General features: G+C 33.0%; 1 protein-coding gene across 1 annotated transcript; it reads right to left on the bottom strand.

Moving 5' to 3' along the window:
• Positions 1–12,719: 12,719 nt before the first annotated feature.
• On the bottom strand, positions 12,720–17,123 carry LOC149561417 (GRAS family protein RAM1-like). The gene is made up of 2 exons (XM_089827810.1): positions 16,995–17,123; positions 12,720–14,183 (listed from the first exon to the last, which is right to left on the bottom strand). Exons 1-2 carry the CDS (start codon positions 17,121–17,123, stop codon positions 12,720–12,722), a joined length of 1,593 nt encoding a protein of 530 aa, XP_089683936.1.
• Between the last annotated feature and the right edge of the window lie 212 nt (positions 17,124–17,335).

Raw genomic sequence — 17,335 nt, 5'->3', positions numbered from 1 at the left:
TAAGTCAAGTCGACTAAATAATGTAACTTATAGTACTAATCAAACTATTTCCACCAATTAGATCACACTTCTTCAAACATGAAACTATAGTAAATCAACTAATTCATTAAGCCAACCTAGGTGGTCCTATAGCACTTGGACCTAAGGTTTTTTCATGGTGCAGTAGGGTTGAGATGTCAACTCAGAATCCTTATGAAATACAATTGAAAACTTACTTCAATCCCATTTAAACTTTTCATAACATATTAAATTTAGTATGTGTTAAAGATGGTGTTATTTTAAAAAAAAAATTAAAAACAAATTGTTCATGTATTTTTGCCCCAATTTTTTGGGCATGTCATGTTTACTAGCACTGGCTTATTGTTTGGGGTGTCTAAAAATTATTGGATTCTCATAAAAATCCAGTCACAAGATTGATAGTAATAAGCATATCAGCTTAAAGATAAAGCTTAGTCTCTCTTATTTTTAAAACAAAGCCTCTTGATATTAAAGCCTGTATTTTAAATGACATGAAAGGGATCAAATCTCTCCCATTAGCTTATATTTTAGAAAGGTTTTGATGAGAGATCCAATCCATTTTATTGTTCTTTTTTAAGGATATTCATTGTATTTTACCATTTGTATGGAGTCCTAGATTGGCCATTCTTGGAATCTTTCCACCATAGAAACATTGTTTTAATATACGTTGGATTCATTAGTTGATAGTAAACTATAATATTCTGTGAATGAGAACTTCTAGAAAATATAGCTTGTTAATAGATCTCCTACTTTCTCTATAACTCAGCACAAGGAGAAGGCTACAATAGCTTAGATCATTCCATTATCTGGTTATAAAAATACTCAATGTCCACAAATCTACAAGGATGAGCAGATGATGTTGAGTTTAATTCAAGGTTAGTTTTATGAATTTTCATTGCCACCTTATGGCTTCTAATGGTCAGTTCTTATGCATATCCTTGCCCTAAATGGTGCTTCCTATCTAATTGAGCTACAACGATTGGAATGGATGAAGATGATCTAAAGGACAGTGGAAAAAGACTTGACAACCTCATTGGGTCCTTGGAAATCTTATTTTTGTAGAGAATATTGTAGATCAAAAGTATGGAGGACATTCCTCAAGGCATGTTTAATGTTAAAACTTAGGAGGTTGTTGCAATTTTTGCTGATTCTATTTTCCATAGGTTGTTATACAAGCAGAGCCTTTTGGATATTTTTGTTGATGTCATAAAGAGATTGAGGACTAGGATAATGGTCAAGATAGAGGTTGAGGCTGATACTAATTCTCCTTCAAGTTCGATAATTAGTTTGTTGATGTGCTTTTCTTTAGTAGCACTTCATTTTATTTTTGGGATGTGATCATTCCAGATAGACCTGATCTTGGAAGGGTCAACTTTGAGGAAATGGTCTATAAAGCTAGCTAAAGAATGTGACTACTTATGAGGGAATCAAAAGAAGAATTAGACATGTTAAAATTGATGTGTGGAGATGTTTTTTTCAAATGCAAGGGATTGAGGGAGATGAGCTTCAGTTATCAAGCTTGGTATTAAGCAATATTACTATTGCAAGAATTTCCTAATGTAGAATGTTATAGTCTTGAGGCTAATGGGGATGCCCTCATAACTCGGTGGAAAACAAATCCAATAGTTTTAGTATCCTTGTGGACCTATGGATGAATGTTTTGGTGTAAATTCTTGGTCAAACTATTCTAGATGAAAGCTTCTACATTTTACATTTCAGTTGTGTTTTTCTTTTTTTGGTTTTTTGGGGTTATCTCCCACTTTGGGTACAATAATTATAGTAGTTTGAAACAAAAATATATATCATTTAAGGTTTTAAACCTTCATATGGTTAGAAATTTAATTTATTACTCAAGTGAGTTTAAAACATAACAAATCTAGTCTCAAGACATTGCTTTAAAAGAGCATTAATCTTGGAATTTTTTATTGAAGTGACTTCTTTTATATTTTTATATTTGGTGGATTATTGATGTTATTATTATTAATATTTATCAAATGAAATCATCTAAACCAATTGGTTGTGTGTTATTTTTTCTATTTGCATTATAATATAAATTTATCAAAGTGACTTAATGATGTGTTTGTGTCTTGTTATAATTTTAACATAGTGGAACACTTATTGATTGTTAAAGTCTTAATAGCTTACAATCAAAATGTATGACTTCAATATAATGTATTTGTAAATGGAGAAGAATGAGAATAGGAAATGAGCAATGGTTACATGTAAAGAATAGGAAATAACATGTTTGGCTCTTTATGGTTCACTAGCTATAAGTGTGCATGCAAATTATCACAAGAGATTTTAGGACAAGTACTTCATGTACATTTGGGTGGAAATTTGTAGGAAAAAAATATTGTAATTCCTTGTCCCAAGAAGGGGCCATGTGAATTCAAGATGTATGCTTTATGTTGACCTTTTTCTTGGAGGAGATAAAGCTTCTTCACATCACATTGGGCATCAAAATGATGATAATAATCCTCTCAAATGTTTAGCCTCTGCCCCTAAAAAGGAAATTCTCTCTTCAAACCCATCTAGGATTAGGTGAGCATCGCCAACAATTTTTTTGGGTTGGGATGTTGGGACAATTACAAAATTCTCTCTTCTTATAGGTCTAAATTTCCTGGTGCATAATCATCCTTTAAAAAAAATCATATAATCTCTCTTTGTCTTCATTATGCATATATCTTTTATATATGCTCTATATATATTTATCAATATAAATCTATTATACTTTTCATGGATCTACCCCTTCTTTCTTTTGGAACTTCTCTAATTTCATCCTTTTGTAATGTGAACACAATAGTTATCCTTTCTTCCTTAATCATGGTGATTCTCTTTTAGGATAAAAGATTTATGGGGCAAGGTGCATTTCCTCTATGGATGTTGGCCCCCACTTCTATGATTGGCATAATGAATTGTTTAGAACATTCATCTGTTATGTCTCTAGTTTCCATGTTATTTTCTCTTGATCCCCCTTCCATATACAGTTGTGTCTATGTTGTCCACATATGGGTTTGATAATTAACTTAATACTCTAACATGCCCCCATAGATTAATTATTAGACTATTTTAGAAATCCCCCATAATCTAAAAACCATGGGTCCTGGCACAAAGCCTTGTTAGGTACCCATTTACAATCACTTCTCAAGTATCATTATTCATATTATTCCCCTCACCACAATCACTTTAGGTTTTGTATAAATTACCCATAACTGAGGCTTTGAAGTGGTTTCACACTCACCACAAACTCATACAAACATCAAACAAGTGGTTTTGGCTCACCATAAACCTTACTCGAGCATGGTTTCAAAATCACTATAAACTTCAAACACTCAAGTGCCTTAGGATTACCACAAACCAAGCACTTATTGGTTCCACAAATCATCACTACATGGAAACTATCATCACTATGGGCTTTTATCCTTTTGTACCTACATCAAACTAATTATTGAGTCCATGTAAAAATAAATCCATCTAGCAAGATACATGAGTAACCAGTCATTGTACTCCTCACTTGTGTAGGAATCCTTTTCAAATACATGGTTCATCAATATGTCAAACAAGAAACCTTTGGGGTGTTGGGCACAGCCAGTAATGCACCCCATACATTCACATATCCCATTAACAAATATTTACTAGTTCAATTATCAGTACTTGGTTAGGGGATATCAATCCAATAATCTTGTACTTAATGACCAATTTTGATATGACAAAGCCTTCACAAATAACTAAACATTTTCTCACTCATGGTTTCAACACTTAAACCCAAATTAGCACACACATAGACCTTTGCACCATGACAACAATTTTTAGCACACCATCTCACCTTTTATTCAACATGTTGCACCTGAGATAACCAACACTAACTTTAACAACTAATCTATAACACCAAACTCACATATTTCAAACACAAATGAAACACATAATAAAAAAAGTTTTAACAGTAGCAAAATATGATTTCACCCTCAACATTAGCCTTCTTCTTTTCAAAAATTTTCTTTTTCTCATAGTAGGCCTTCAATCTCTTCATTTGTTCTTCTTAGAATGCACCATTCTAAGACTGCATTGCACCATTAGCAAACTACCATTCAAATATTGTTAATCTTTCTTCACAACAACTTGATCAAACACTCTCAAACTTCTTCTTTTTCTCACAAGAAATGTGTATGCACACTCTAGCACTCCCACTTTCACAAAGGTGCACCACAAGCCACTAATGATCAATGAAAACTAGCACTTTATATCAACACTCCTCCAAACTCTTCTTACTCTCTAGAATTTTAAGACTTTTATGGTCTTTATTCAAATCACCAACAAACACTTCTCTCCTTTGGTTGCAAAAAATAATGTTGGGCATACCCTCCAACAAACACAAACTCCAAGAAAAAATATTGACTCCAAAACAGCAATCTTAGTTCATATGGATAGATCGACCATGCAACACTTCAATACACTAACCACAACAATATTTTCATAAAAAATTCTTGTCTTTAGCACCAGCAATTTTTTAACACTTCTTCAGCTTCCTCAATTTGCAAGCTTCTTCATATAAGTCTTGCAGTAGCATTCTCATTTCAACTTTGCAAACAACACACTTTGGTAACACTCAATCCATAATAGATTAAAAAACACAACTCACATAATACAGAGACAAACATAGTAGAATCCATTCAAAACATGTTGATCTTATACTCCTTCAAAATACCCTCTCTTCACCATATTCTTTTCACTCTCTGCTCTCCCTTGGATCATTTACCATTATCTCAGATACCAAGTTAAAAGTCATAACACTACACAACAAAGAAACCAAAGCAGATGAGAAACCAAAATATGGGCTCTGTAAATTGCATTGGCATTCATCAAATTTATAAAATGTATAGAAGATTACATATTAATTTTATAGAAATCATAGACTAAAGGTTGTTGCAATATTAATGATATTTAGGTGAAACAGTCCATGAAATGTGGAAAGCATGGTGATTTGTCTATGTTGGCTATATACAGCTATGTCTATGCCGACCACATATGGGTTTGATAATTAATTTGATACTCTAACAATTACAATGTATATTCAAAACATTTTCTTACAAAACTGAAAAGGTGGTATTTTATGAGACACAACCTCTCCACTATCCTTGTAAAATGCACAATAGCCAATTCGCTGTGATAACAACTTGTCATTGTCATCTGTGATGGTTGCATAAATTTTATAACAAATATGGTGATGATTGTTTTTGTTTACCATTATTATCTTTATTGATCTCATAATTAGATGATTTAATGTTGACTAGATTATTCATTGGTGTAGTTTGAATTTCCTCTTCTTGCTACCTTGTAACTCAAATGATTACTATAGTAATAGCAATGATCATATATGAGATACTAAATGGATGTCTATTTATGTCCTTGTTTCATTCTAGTGATGACACCTTTTATTGATTCAAACAACCTCTTACATATTTCTCTATCTTATGCGATGGTGAAGATTATCAACTTCACACTATGTATCAGTCTTGTTTATTACTCTTTGTGGAGTTGTCTTGACCATTTTTAGTGGTTTGCATATTTTCTTTAAGGGACTTTTTAGTTGCAGACATAGGAATTGAGAATAGGAATGGCTATTCCAATAACAACTACCTTTTGGAATGGACATAAGCTCATTTTAGGGGTAAAATAGGAATATGGATTTTTATTCCCTATTCCAATTGACCCACCAAACAAAAAATAGAAAACATATTCCTCATTTCCTATTCCTATTCCAACAATCAAATCGACCCTACTCTAATATATTCTAATATATTCTTTCCCTACAATTCTAGTGTGGCCTTTCTTCTTTCCCCTTCTCCATCTTCTAAACCTGGATGTCTTACACAATATATTTTATTTTATTTTTGTTCCTTCCATCTCTATTTATTATCTACTTCCAATAGTCAAATCAATCTTCATCTACTACAGTCTAGATATCACTTTGTATGTTATTTAGAATTACACTAGCCAGTGACCTTGGTATTTGGTCGAGTTAGCTATCATATGGTGTGTTTGATCTTCCTTGGCAGTGATGTGGATCCCAAGTTACTGTCTTTATCTCTCTATTTATTACTTCTACAATCTCTTCTTTTACTTTTGATGATTCCAAATGTGTATGTTGCGCTCATATATGTATTTATTTTTCTATGATGGAATAATTATAATACACTACTACGTATTACTCCTCTCCTTTCCTACTCATTATCCACTATATGTGTTTCATGTATAGTTTATATAAGATGGATTTCTTACCCAAACTAGGGCCATTATCTGAAGATCAGCACTAGGGTTGAAGACTAGCTTCTATTTAACCAACACCACATTACGTTTATCATTTCTCCATATTTCTACCAAAACCAATTTTTGGTCCTCCTCATTTATAAATTTAAGTAAGAATAGTGTGTCCTCTCCATATTTCAATGAAAACCACTAGACTAATACAATCTTTGCATCATCTACTCAAAAGGAGGCAATGACATAACCCTAACCATAGCTCACAAGTACTCAAATCTATCTTTAGGAAAAGGCTTCATAATGATATATGCAATCTTCTCCTTTGTACTTACATACTCTAATCTGATTTCTTTCTCAACAACTTTCTCTCTCAAAACATGATACTTAATAGATATATGCTTAGTTTTAGAATTCAAGACAAGATTCTTAGATATAATCATTATACTTGTGTCATCACAATGTATGATAATAGGTTCTGAAATCTCTAACCCAATATTCTTTAGCATCTACTTCATCCACGTGATTGGATTACAATTTTTTGATTCTACTACATACTTTGCTTCAGCTATACATTGTGAAATACAATATTTTTTCTTTCTTAGCCAAGAAACCAATCTTTCTCCAAGAAAAAATGCTCCACCACTAGTGTTATTTCTATCATCCATACTGCATGCCCAATCCACATCAATATATGCACACAAAGAAAAATCACTTGATCTATCAAACCATAATACAAACTTAGGTGTACCCTTCAGATATCTAAATATCCTCTTTACTACTGTATAATGTGATTCCTTAGGATTAGCTTGAAATCTTGCTTCTATCCCAACTGAAATTTCTATATTTGGTCTGATGTGAGTCAGATATTGCAAACTTCCAATTTTATATATATATATATATATATATATATATATATATATATATATATATATATATATATATATATATATATATATATATATATATATATATATATATATCTTATGTTAAATTGTAGGTGTCTCGTCTTTGCTAGATAACTTGTGACTAGTTATCATAGGTGTACCAACCAGTTTACAACTTTCTAAACCATATACCTATATTGTGATATTAAAATACCATATCTATTTTGCAAAAGCTAAAACCCAAGAAAAACCTCATCTCACCAATCATACTCATCTCAAATGCATTCTTCATTTCATTAGCAAACTTCTCGCTTGCTTTATCATTACCTCCAAATATTATATCATCAACAAATATCACAATGATCAATAATTCATTCTCAATTTCTTTCAAATATAAATTACTATCTTTCATACCTTAATAAAATATGTTTTACCAAATATATATATCCAATCTTGCATACTAAGTGCTTTCTTTAGACCATACAAATCTTTCTTCAACATGCATACCATCCCCTTTTCTTCTATCAAAGGAAATCTTTCAAGGTACTCAATGTAGACTTCTTCTTTAAGTATGGTCAAAATGCATATAAATTGGACTTGCCAAATGAGTTGGCTATCTCACCCATCTTCAACATCAAAGATCTAATTCAATACAAGGGTCCTACAGTGATATAGGAAAACAAAAGATTAGAGGTAGAAAAAGAGGTACAAGACATTAGTATACCTACTCAAATTAAACCACAAGCTAAGTGGATACTAGACCCAAGAGTGAAAAGGACGACAAGGCACCAAGTCTACATGGAGCAACCTGTCAAGTGGAAACATCAACTTACTATAGAGGCTACTTGGGTACTAGAAGCTGATTTCAAGATGCTTTATATTATCATGGACAAGTTACCTCTAGCCATCAATTAATCTTTTTGTGGTAGGGAAGAATGGTGCAGGGGCACCTAGGATCATAGGTAAGGTCCTAAGGAAATTTTATCTTGTACATGGTTTTAGAAAACCACCAGGAAATGAGGAATAATTATAGAGTCCCAAGAGTGTTATTAAGTTTTTTTCAAATATCTATTAAAGTGTGTAAGAAGTTGGAATCAATAAGTGTCAATGTAAAGGCAATAAAGCACAAAGTTGTTTATCATTGTCTTGGAAAGTCATTTAGGTTGACCATACATTGACCAGGATCACCAAAGTTGTGGAAATGTGTAAGATGATGGTTTAGACCAAACTTGCTTCATTTTGAAATGGTTTGAAGTCTAGGAGTTATAAAATGGAAAGTTTGTGAAAAGTTGCTCATGACAACTTTGCATTTTGCAAAGTTGCACTTGACAACAATGACAACAAATAAGAAAAACAAAGAAAATTTCCCATTTTGAGTTACATGTCTATAGAGTTAGTTTCCACATGTGTATAAGGGTTACATAGCACCATTTCATGCCCAGGAGAAGGGTTGGTATGCATTATGTATGGGTACAAATTTTGAAGTAATAGCAAACTACAACATTACAACCATAGTCCTCTTTCATGCCCATGATCCACATATTAATGGATTGAATGGGATCTCTATTTCTCATGGATAGTTAGAGAATTTTTAGTAGATTATTTAATAGAAATTTGGTTTCTTGATCACAAGGTTGGATAGGAGTTTATAAATTATTTTTGAACTTGCCTATGCACTACCATAACTAGAGTAGTAAGCAAAGAAATAGCATTCTCTTGATTTCTAGTGCCTAAACTCTCATGGACCTTTGAAAACAAGGAGAGAAATTTATTTACCATGTACATATCAATTTCAAGTCATTTTGCAAAGATTTTCTATTTTTAATATGAGAATGCAACAAATTTTCCTAAATCAGATTTGAGTTTAGAAAGTTGATTCAAAAGTGTGTATGAGATGCTTTTTTTTAATGGAGATTTAAATTAGTAAAAAATATTTATGTTGAAATATTTGCATCCCAAATAAATTTTAAAGAATTAGTAAATATATTAATAAAGTTTGTCAAAGTCTTATAATTGGATAAGACAAACTATCAAGCATGTTTATGGAGATCGATTCATGTCTCTAAGAATTGTTTTGTGATTATAATTATATAATCTAATTTATGATTAGAATTTCCAATTTTGGATGACATGTTTATTGTGTTTATGATAGAAATTGTTGACTTCAAGCCAATTTGATATTGGATTATGCTTGTTAATTCAAACATCAATTCAGAAAGGAAAGACCCAAGATTGGTTAATCAAGCTATGTTAATCAAATATTTTTGGGAAAATTAATGAAGTTTGGAGATCAATGGATATTTCATTTGAACATACCAAAATAATTTAAAGCAGATGAATAACTATTTATTAAAATATACAATGAAAGTGCTTATTGTAGAAACAGGAAAATCAATAGGTTTATTACTATGTTACTATTGTTGGACTCCTATTTGCAAAGGATGTTGAATATAGAGTTGATGATATTTTCATACTTTCAACTATCCATATGATGGTAGGATAATTTGATAATGAGAAATCTATTCGATGAGAGTGAAGTCAGACTTTGAACGTATTTGGTTTTTGAGTACAGTGGATAGGAACTAGTTGGTGTGAAACTTTGACTGCATAAATTTAGTAAATTTTAACTTTCTCCTTTTGATAGAAGTTTTTTATATAGAAATAAAACCATCCCAATGGCAATGTTGTGGTCATGTGATATTTCACATTTAGATTTATAGTGAGGATTTTTGGAATGTGAATTCCTCTCCACATCACTATCCCTATGCTATTTAGAGGGCTTCCACTTTATGTCCTTAGATATTTTACAATTATGTTCTATTCCTCTTTGACTTCCTTACAAAGGACACTTTAAAGATATTTTTCTTTCTATTTATCTAGATGGGTGAAGATTCCTTCTCCAAATTTGTATCTTCAAAGTTAATATTTTTCATTCCAAAAGATTTTGTGTTGTTGCAAAAACTTTATAAAACTCCAACATCTAGCACTATATTTTGATCAATATCTATAAAAAAAATATTACAATAAATCCTTTTCTTCCCCTTTCCTCTCTAAAACTTGATTTGACTACTTATTCAATAGACTACACCCATTTCTAAAAATGGAAAGATAGCTCAGCCGAGGTAGGTAGATTAATGGATTGAACTTCAACCACATAGAGCTTAGCATGACATTTTTTCTTGTTTTTTGTTGAGGGACTGATAGAAAGAAGTTCCCCATAAGAGCTCACAATTCCTCCAAAGACATCCTCATTCGACTATTTTAAATATTTCTCCAAGGGTTAAAATGAAACATTATTAACATCAAAGGTGTAGAAGTCCATTTATTTAGGGCAATAAATTGTATTGATAATCTAGGGACCTCCAAATACCACATGGGACATATAGTCTTTCTACAAAAAGGAAATGAAAACAAATCCTTTAGGAAGAGCATAAACTTCCACATGACCCTTAAACTTTTCCACTTCTTTGCCATAAAATCCCTAACAATCTTAATATTTGGTCTAGGTGCCACCAATATTCGTAATAGGGAAAAAGTCATGATATAAATATTATAGTCAATGATTTAATCGAGGATGTTGATAATAATATTTTCTTTCTATGGCTCATAGATTATATCAATAGGAGGGGATGTAGATTTTTTGGTGGGCTTGACTCCAAAAAAAGGGACACCTAGTCACTATTCTAAATCCCTTCAGCCAACCTAAACCTAGACCATCCTGAAGAAGGAATCTCCTTTTTAGGGTTAGTGTCCAAAAATTTAAGAGAATTAATATCATCATTTTTACCCTCAATGTGATGTGAAGAAGCATTATCTCCAAGAAACATTTAACATAAAGCTTACCTTCTAAGTTCACATGGCCCCCCTCTTAGGATAAAGAATCCTAATATCTTTGTCTAATAAATTGACATCCGAGTACACATGACCATAGTTCTTGTCTTGATGTCCCTTGTTATGATTTACAACCACACCCATTGCTAGAGAACTGTAGAAAATCTGACATGTTGATTCATATTCTCCATATTGAACCATCACCTAGAACACTTCCCACTCTTCTCCATTTAAAAATACATTAATTTAAATTTTTAAATTTGTGTAACAAGTTACTAAGGCTTTAACAATCAATAAGTGTTACACCATTTATTAATTATAACAAGACATGAACACATCATGAAGTCACTTTAATAACTTTTATAATATGATGAAATGTGAGAATAACACAACCAAGTCATAAAGATGATTTTTTTAATAACTCTTAATAGTAATATCAACATCAATAATCACATTAAATATAAAGGAAGTTAGATCAACAAGAGCTTTGTTAGAGCATGAGTCCCTACCTATTAGGACAAATAAAATGAAATAGATTAGTAAAAGGACTAATTTGCAAGAGGGGGTGTAATAACTTGTCAATAGATGTGGAGAATAATATATAGTTAAAAGAAAAGCTAAAACTAAATTTACTTACTTATAGGAGAATTATGAGTTTAATACACTTAATCATCAGAAGTGCCATGATCATTATGGGGAAAAAAATGATTGTTGAATGATTTATAAGACTATAAATGATTATTATATTTTATAGGAAATATTTTGTTTTGATTAACTTTAAAATTATAATTTAATATCTTGGTACAATCTAACAATCAATTGTGTTATAAGCTACCATTAGCTATTGTAATATTGTGTAAAATATATTAGTAATTATATATATATAAAGTGAAAAGAAATTATTACTACACTTTTAATACAATATAAATTCTTAAATTACCAATTTACATGTTATAATATAATAATGATTAATATAATTAAAAAACTAAACATATAAATATTATTACAATTGAAGTTTCATTAATATATTAATTGATTATTTGACTAAATTTATTATTAAATGTATTAAAAAATTGCCTTTCGAAGAAACGATATGGTTTTGTGTGCAATCTTTGGAAATAAAAGTAATGGCTATCGTGCCTACAAATTACACCATTCACTAAATTTCAAAAAATTAAAAAAACAATGATTTTTTTGAAAAATTTTGCTGTATTTTTGTAAATTTGAAAAAGAATCATGTTTAAGTTTTTCTTTATCTTTGATAAATTTTATCTAGCCAAATCCGAAATAAAATAGGAGCCTAGAAAAACAACTCTTTATTATTTTAATAAAAATGAATTTTTATTATTTTTAATACTGCCAACACGGCCTTTTAATTTCGTGAATTTCCTCAATGAGGCATTAGTTTTGTTTGGCATAAATTAATTGGAAATGGGCTAACGGGAACATTTAGTTCCCTGCCTTATTTTAGGCAGGGACTAATAAAATATTCCAGGATTGATACTCTGGAATCTAAAGCAATATCTTGAGACTAGCTTTGTTATGTTTTCAACTCAGACGAGTAACCATATGAGGGTTTTTGAATGCTATGTATTTTGTTGCAAATCGCTACAATTATTATACAACGTCTGGATATAACCAACCAAAAAAAACATATTAGAAATGTAAAACGTAGAAGCTATTATTTATAATTGACTGACCAATCATTTAAACGAACACAGTCTATCAACAGGTCCATAAGGATACTGCAACGATGGGGGTTGTTTTCCACCCAGTTATGAGGGCATATCCGTTGGCCTCAAGACAAATACACTCTCCATTAGGAAATTCATTCAACAATAATAGTGCCTGATACCAAGCTTGATAACTGAATCCCATCTCCCTGAATCCCTTGTGTGTGAAAAAACATCTCCACGCATCAATTTTAACATGTCTAACTCTCCTTTCAATCCCCTCACAAGCAATCATATTCCTTAGCTGGCTTCCGCAAATCATTTCCTCATAGTTGACCCTTCGAGGATCATGTCTATCTGGAATTATCACATCCAAGGAATCAAAAGAAGCGCTACAAAAGAAAAGCACATCAACGAACCGGTTTTCAAAAGAAGGAGAATTGGTATCTGCCTCAACGTCTATATTCACCATTATCTGGGGCCTCAATCTCTTTATAACATCAACAACATTCTCCAGAAGGCTCCGGTTATACAAAAGCCTATGGAAAACAGTAGGAGCAAACACTGCAACAGCCTCACCAGGTCTAACATTAAACATGCCTTGATGAATCTCCTCCATACTCTTGATCTGCACCATTCTGTACGAAAACGGGATTTCCAAGGACAGAGCGAGGTCGTGAAGTCTTCTTCCGCTGTCCTTCAAATCATATTCATCCATTCCAAACGCCGTTATCCGCAAAAGCTTGATCGGATACGAAGAACGTTTTAGGGCAAGGCTCTGCATCAGCACTGCCCATTGACACCCATTCCGAATCTCCAGATCTATCACATGAATTCTGCTTGAGTTTCCCACGGTGTCTAAGATTGCCTGCACCGACGTTAACTGCACCAGTTTCACATAGGGCAGAACTCTGCAGTAAAACGCAAGCACCTGATTGAATTCGGCTCTGTTATAACCGCTATTGAAATTGTTGGCGAAATTGAGTACTGGCGGCTTTAGCGGATTCCTCAACCTCCCACAAGCCTGGCGTTTGATTCTTTCCTGCAACGCTCCGGAGAAATAATAGCAGAATCTCTGAGTAGGATTTCCCCACTGTGAAGAAAAGTTGCGACACTTTATCAGAAGCGTTGCCGCCTGATCATATTGTTTGTTACTTATACACTCTGCAGAAGTGTAAAGAAGACGAACCAATTCAAGGCCATGCTCGTCTTCAGGTCCGAGAGCAGGGCTGACAAAGAAAGACTCAATTCCGCCTCGTACGTACCGCGCACCCGCGAGTCTCACCATTTCTTCACACGACAGAACTTTGACATTTGTGGGTGTTTTGACGTTTGATTTTGAGGGCAGCCCTAACATTGTTCTCACCACTTTCTTATCGTCAGGACAATATTGAGCCTTTTTGTCAACAGATGGTTGATATCTCTCCGCCATTGCTGCCTTCACCTTCTGCTCAATTACAGAAAAAGCAGATCTATCGTTTGCCAGTAGTTTTTGTCGACAGAATGTTGCCGTTTGCTGTCAAGGTATGAATCCAACATATATTTAAGCACAGGATTCCGAGAATGGCTAAAATACAATGATCTTTAAAACCAATAAAATGTATTGGATCTGTCGCTGAAATGTAAACTAAATGGAAGAGATTCGACCGCCTTTGAGTCGTATAAAACACAAGCTTCAATACCGAGAGAGGCTTGCTTAGCGAAATGAAAACCTCGTTCTATCTTTATTTTTAAATTATAAAATATTAATTTTTATCTTTAAAACATTTAATATTAAATTCCATTGATATATTAATAATTGGTTTTTGTTCTCTTGAGAAAGTAGGAATATTTTTTAAAGATTTGTGAAATGATACTTTTGCAAGAAGTTAAAAAAGAAGTTAAGCTTTAACTTTATCTTTGCTGAAAGATACTTTTCAAGATAATTAATTATTTTATTTTATTTTATAGGTAAGAGGCTATAATTAATTATTATTTATTTCGTTCAAGTAAACTTGAACTTAGATTTTAAAGATAAGAGGGTAACAATTCTATTATTGTGTTTTAACTTCTCGTCTTATGTTTTAATTGTAATTTAAAATAAAATTGTGTGTAAAATATTCTTATTATTATTTATTTTATATTATTTTTTATTTATACATAGATACATAATGATAAATAATTTGATAATTAAATCATATAAATTATTAGTCCACATTTTGGTTACCATTTTAACATTAATTTGTTCTTTGAAAATTCTGCAATATGTGCTAAAGATGTGGTTTGAGAATTTATTTGTATTAAAATAATATAAAAAAATTTTATTTCTATGATCTCATTGGGTGTGGGCAATTTTCCTTGTAGTTTTTCCTTTTCCTTATCAAAATATTATGGAAAATATGCACTATGGACATGTTTTACATGATGTGATAATTAGGTGATTGGAAGAGAAAGCAAGTGGATTTTTTAAAACAAAACACGTAGGTGTTTGCTTTTTACATGTCTTATACATGTGCTTATAACCAGACACCATTTCAATTGATACATGGCAGCTGGCATAAAGCATCTACTAATATTTTGCATTTTTATTGGCTTTTATGCCTTGTTCCATCTGCAAGTTGTGCTAATTTTCTATTTAATTTTCTTCATTTAGGTTTTACGTTTTACATAGAGCTTCTGCTTTGAATGGTATATATGAAAAGATACGTGGTGCATTTAAAAGACACAAAGTACATTGGTCATTGTTTTAGATCATAAAATTATGTTTTTGAAGTAATTGGTAGCAGCCAAGCAAGACAGAGGCTGACCCTAAAGTACAAAAAAGGATGAGAAGACAGCCGGAGCTAACCTCCCAATCAACTAAGTAATACCAACTTTAAACTTCAAAAAGCAACATATGTTCATAGTCAGCTTAACAATATTAGCAATCTTTAAATTACTATGCATAATAGATTGTAAAATAATTAAAATAGCAACCCATACAAAAATTGCTGCTACGAGTCCTCTTAAATGACTTAAACATAAAAAAAACCCGTAGGGTACCAAGTTCATAGGCAAAAAAAATTTTTAAAAAGCAAAATAAGAAAAAGACATAGGGCTACTTTCCCTTTTCAAGCCCGCGATTGTCCTCCTTCTCAGGCACATCCTTCTACCCATCCTCACCCTCCACTTTAATTGGTTTGTCCACAATGATTTTTAACCAATCCTTGGCCAGGAACCCATAGATGGAACAAGCAGTCTCAATGGCTTTACCTAGGTCCTTCTCCTCTTTCTTAGCCTACAGAAAATAAAGGTTGGTGGCAGTAGAGTGCTCATCCTTGGTGGAAAACTCCACCAAGGTTTCAAACCTCTAGCAGATGGCAGTTTGGTTGTCGGTTAGGTCCCTCATGGAATTCTCTAGCCTTTCCAGTCTCCCCTTGCTATGGCTATGCTTTCCTTTCTTCCTAGAACCTTTGGGGGTTTCTTTTCTCAGGGCGGTAATATCATCCCCCCCACTCCTAGCTGGGGTAGCCTCGGTAGTGTCAGAGATGTGGGAGGGACTTATAGGGCTTCGGGTAGGTTTTTTTGTCCTAAGGCCTTCTCTTCTTTTTAGCAAGTTTGGCATCACTTTCAAAGGAATTAGAGCTGGAATCATGCATGGTGGGGGGCTTAAATTTTTCTATCTAGAGGCATTTGCTGGACCTCCTAGCACTTGTCTTGCCATGCCTAGTGTCCAAATTTGACTCAATCAGGGTAACCTTCAGATTAATTTTGGCATCAAGGGTAGGAGTTTTCTTAGATTTCCTATGGTTGGGGCAAGGGCCAAGGTCAATGGAAGATTGGGGGTGACAAAGGCAAGGGGGTTAATCAAAAGAAGTGGATTTAAGGCAAGATTTTGGGTATAAAGTTTATTCATCGACCCCTAGTGGATGAAGTGGAAGGTTCTCCCTTCCTCATGTTTCCTCCTAGGTTTAAGAATACTATCCTCCACTGACTGCAGTAATAGAAACGAGAAGGAGATGTGATCTAGATTCTTTAAATGATTTAGGATGGGGAAGTGGTAGTAGTATAGCGCCTAAAAATGGTCCTCCAAGGTGATGTACCACATAATGGCATAGCAAATGATGTCCTAGGGCTTAGGAAGGGTAGCCTAAGAAAACCCCCCATGCATTCTCTTTGGTTCCTCCTTGCCTTTGAAGAATTTTCACAAGCTAGTTTCCTCATTGACCTTTGCTTACCTCCGCCAATTCTTTCCTTCCATCAAAAATTTTTCAGCCCTTGCAATGGTTTCTTCCAAAATATCAAAGCTCGTACCATTGACATTCACCTTCCTATCCTTCCAAGTCTAGAAGAACTACATTGATATAACCTCATCATGCTTCACCATACCCTCCATATACTGAAAAAGGCCACCTTTCTGCAAGTACACCATCGCCACCTCGCTACTACAAATGCTCTCTTCCACACCCACTGGTTCAATTTGATCACTATTTCCCATATTGTCACCCAGATCAACCACTAATTCCTCAGACAAAATAGCCTTATTGTTGGTTTTGATGTTTTTGGATTTAAATTGAAGAGCCTCAACAAATAAAATGGAAATGCATTGCATGACCATCATAAGATTGCAATGTTTCCCAAAAAACAAAAAACCACTCTTCTTAGCACGTGTGAGTGTTCTCTTTCCTTCAATAAATGGCCATTGCCAAC

Source organism: Cupressus sempervirens, chromosome 4 (genome assembly GCF_028749045.1).
Source record: "Cupressus sempervirens isolate cs-2001-9-10 chromosome 4, ASM2874904v1, whole genome shotgun sequence".
In the NCBI taxonomy this organism is placed as follows: Eukaryota; Viridiplantae; Streptophyta; class Pinopsida; order Cupressales; family Cupressaceae; genus Cupressus; species Cupressus sempervirens.
Note: the sequence above shows the minus strand (reverse complement) of the source record. Positions and strands in the feature narration are given on the sequence as shown.

What these genes read in the sequence shown, in the direction of transcription:
- LOC149561417 (XM_089827810.1), bottom strand. Translation starts at nt 17,123, where the DNA reads ATGGGAAATAGTGATCAAATTGAACCAGTGGGTGTGGAAGAGAGCATT. An exon ending in GTATGGTGAAGCATGATGAG is followed by an intron (nt 14,184 to 16,994) that starts GTTATATCAATG and finishes ATACCTTGACAG; the next exon opens with CAAACGGCAACATTCTGTCG.